The 1,794-nt window shown below is 35.3% G+C and overlaps 1 protein-coding gene across 1 annotated transcript in view; it reads left to right on the top strand.

The window, feature by feature from the left end:
* PABIR2 (PABIR family member 2) overlaps positions 1 to 1,794 on the top strand; it is a 23,132-nt gene that overhangs the window by 11,392 nt on the left and 9,946 nt on the right. Inside the window, 1 exon segment of the mRNA XM_017861155.1 lies at positions 857 to 977. Coding sequence (XP_017716644.1) covers positions 857 to 977 — 121 coding nt within the window.

Here is a 1,794-nt window from a genome sequence, read left to right as displayed (position 1 = left end):
GTTTGTTCTTGCTTGATCTTTTTTCATTCTAAGAATCTTACACAGTTTTAAGTTCAAAGTTACTAATTTTCTACTGGAGTATAGACAGGCTCATGAATTAAATTGTCTTGAACATTCCGTTTTCAAGCTCAGATGAAGAGCTTCAGAACCAAGGAATGTGTATGTTTTAAATAAAATCAGAGCCTGATTTTAAAGGAGCTTATTCTAACTTAGGGTTTTACTCTTTGTACTCCTGGTAGCAAAATGTTAGGCAGTATCCCTGTTGGTGCAAAGTTTTTCTATTAGCAATTCCGAGAAAATCTGTAGGATTGAGGTGGTCAGTACAACACAAATTTTGTGAATTGAGTAAGATTTGCTTTTGATTACAGATGTGTTTTCAAACTTATCTTTTTAATCTTCATTTTCATTAAATAGTGTGAAAGCAACTTTTTACTTATACACTACTTATCATTTTTTAACCAGTTTGACACCATCTTAGGAAATGTTCAGATATCAAAATGTATAAAACCAATAGGCCTTGCTAACCATGTAGCATACAATATTCACTGTGAGTTTCCGCTATTTGGGAATTCTTTATCTCTACTGTGGTCAGCCTTGCTTCATTTTGCCTGACGCAGTCAGTGTTCTACTGTCCTGTTAATGTGAATATGTCCATAGCACGCTGTGGATAATGAGTGAGAAGTTTTTTAGGGCTGCCGACTTTTTGGTTGAGTTTATGTGGAAGCATATTTCTTCCACGTTAAAGCACATGGGAAAATAGTTGTAAGCAGTGGTTTGAAGAAGTATTCTGAGCTTTGGTTAAACAAAGGTCATCCTATTTTAGCACCACGCCTGTATTTGTAAAATTGTTTTATAGTAGCATCATCTCTTTCTGTTTTAGGTGAAATGGAGACAGAAAGTCAGCCCAAGAGACTCTTCCAAGGCACTACCAATATGTTATCTCCAGATGCTGCGCAATTGTCTGATCTCAGTTCATGGTAAAAAATGAAATAAAATGAAAAGTATATTAGAGTATAATCCATTTTAAAAGAGCCACATGGAAAGTATATTGGGATAATTTAAAATATTTTCAACTTCTTATCCATGCTCCCATGAAGGGGAAATCTCTGTGGAGGATAATGTGAAAAAACAGATTATTTTAAAGTCAAGAGTATTTCATTTGGAAATGTATATGTGTTTCTGACACCTTCGCTTTCATTCCCAGCTCCTGTTAGGTCAGCCTGTCATTAGTTGCCAATGGTGTGGCAGTGCCAGCTGCTGGCTGGTGTGAGAAAGAGTCTCCGGGTGGCTGTGGGTAATGTGTACTGATTGTAGCTGCTCTGCCTGCATTTTGTATCCAGTCCTTTCAACTTAGCAGAGAATACCAGGATTCTCTTAAGCATAGTATTCTCTGATTAGCATTATCTATTGTTCTCTTTTTGAAAATTATGAAATATTTTGTCACAGTGCTAAGGTTTCATTTTTATAATAACATTTCCTGATTCTTACGGTCTAGTCACACACATGTTTTTTAAATCTTACTCATCCTAGTTTAGGTCTTTAAGGGCCTTCAGTGTTTTCATGAGAACGTTAACTTCTTTTCCTATACCTGAAGTTGAGCACTTGCGTGCTTATATATATGTTGGAAGGAAGGGGAAGGAATAAGTAGCAGTGACCAGTTAATATTTTGAAATCTTTCAGTATGTTCTGATCAGCTCACTGAATACTTGTGTAATCAATTGTGTACTGTTTTCAGAATTGTTTTGTTCCCTAAATTTTACAGCTGAGGATTTTTTTTTTTTTTTTTTTTTTTTT

This window comes from Rhinopithecus bieti, unplaced genomic scaffold (genome assembly GCF_001698545.2).
Source record: "Rhinopithecus bieti isolate Rb0 unplaced genomic scaffold, ASM169854v2 scaffold_60420, whole genome shotgun sequence".
In the NCBI taxonomy this organism is placed as follows: domain Eukaryota; kingdom Metazoa; phylum Chordata; class Mammalia; order Primates; family Cercopithecidae; genus Rhinopithecus; species Rhinopithecus bieti.
This window is presented reverse-complemented; position numbering and strand designations above follow the sequence as displayed.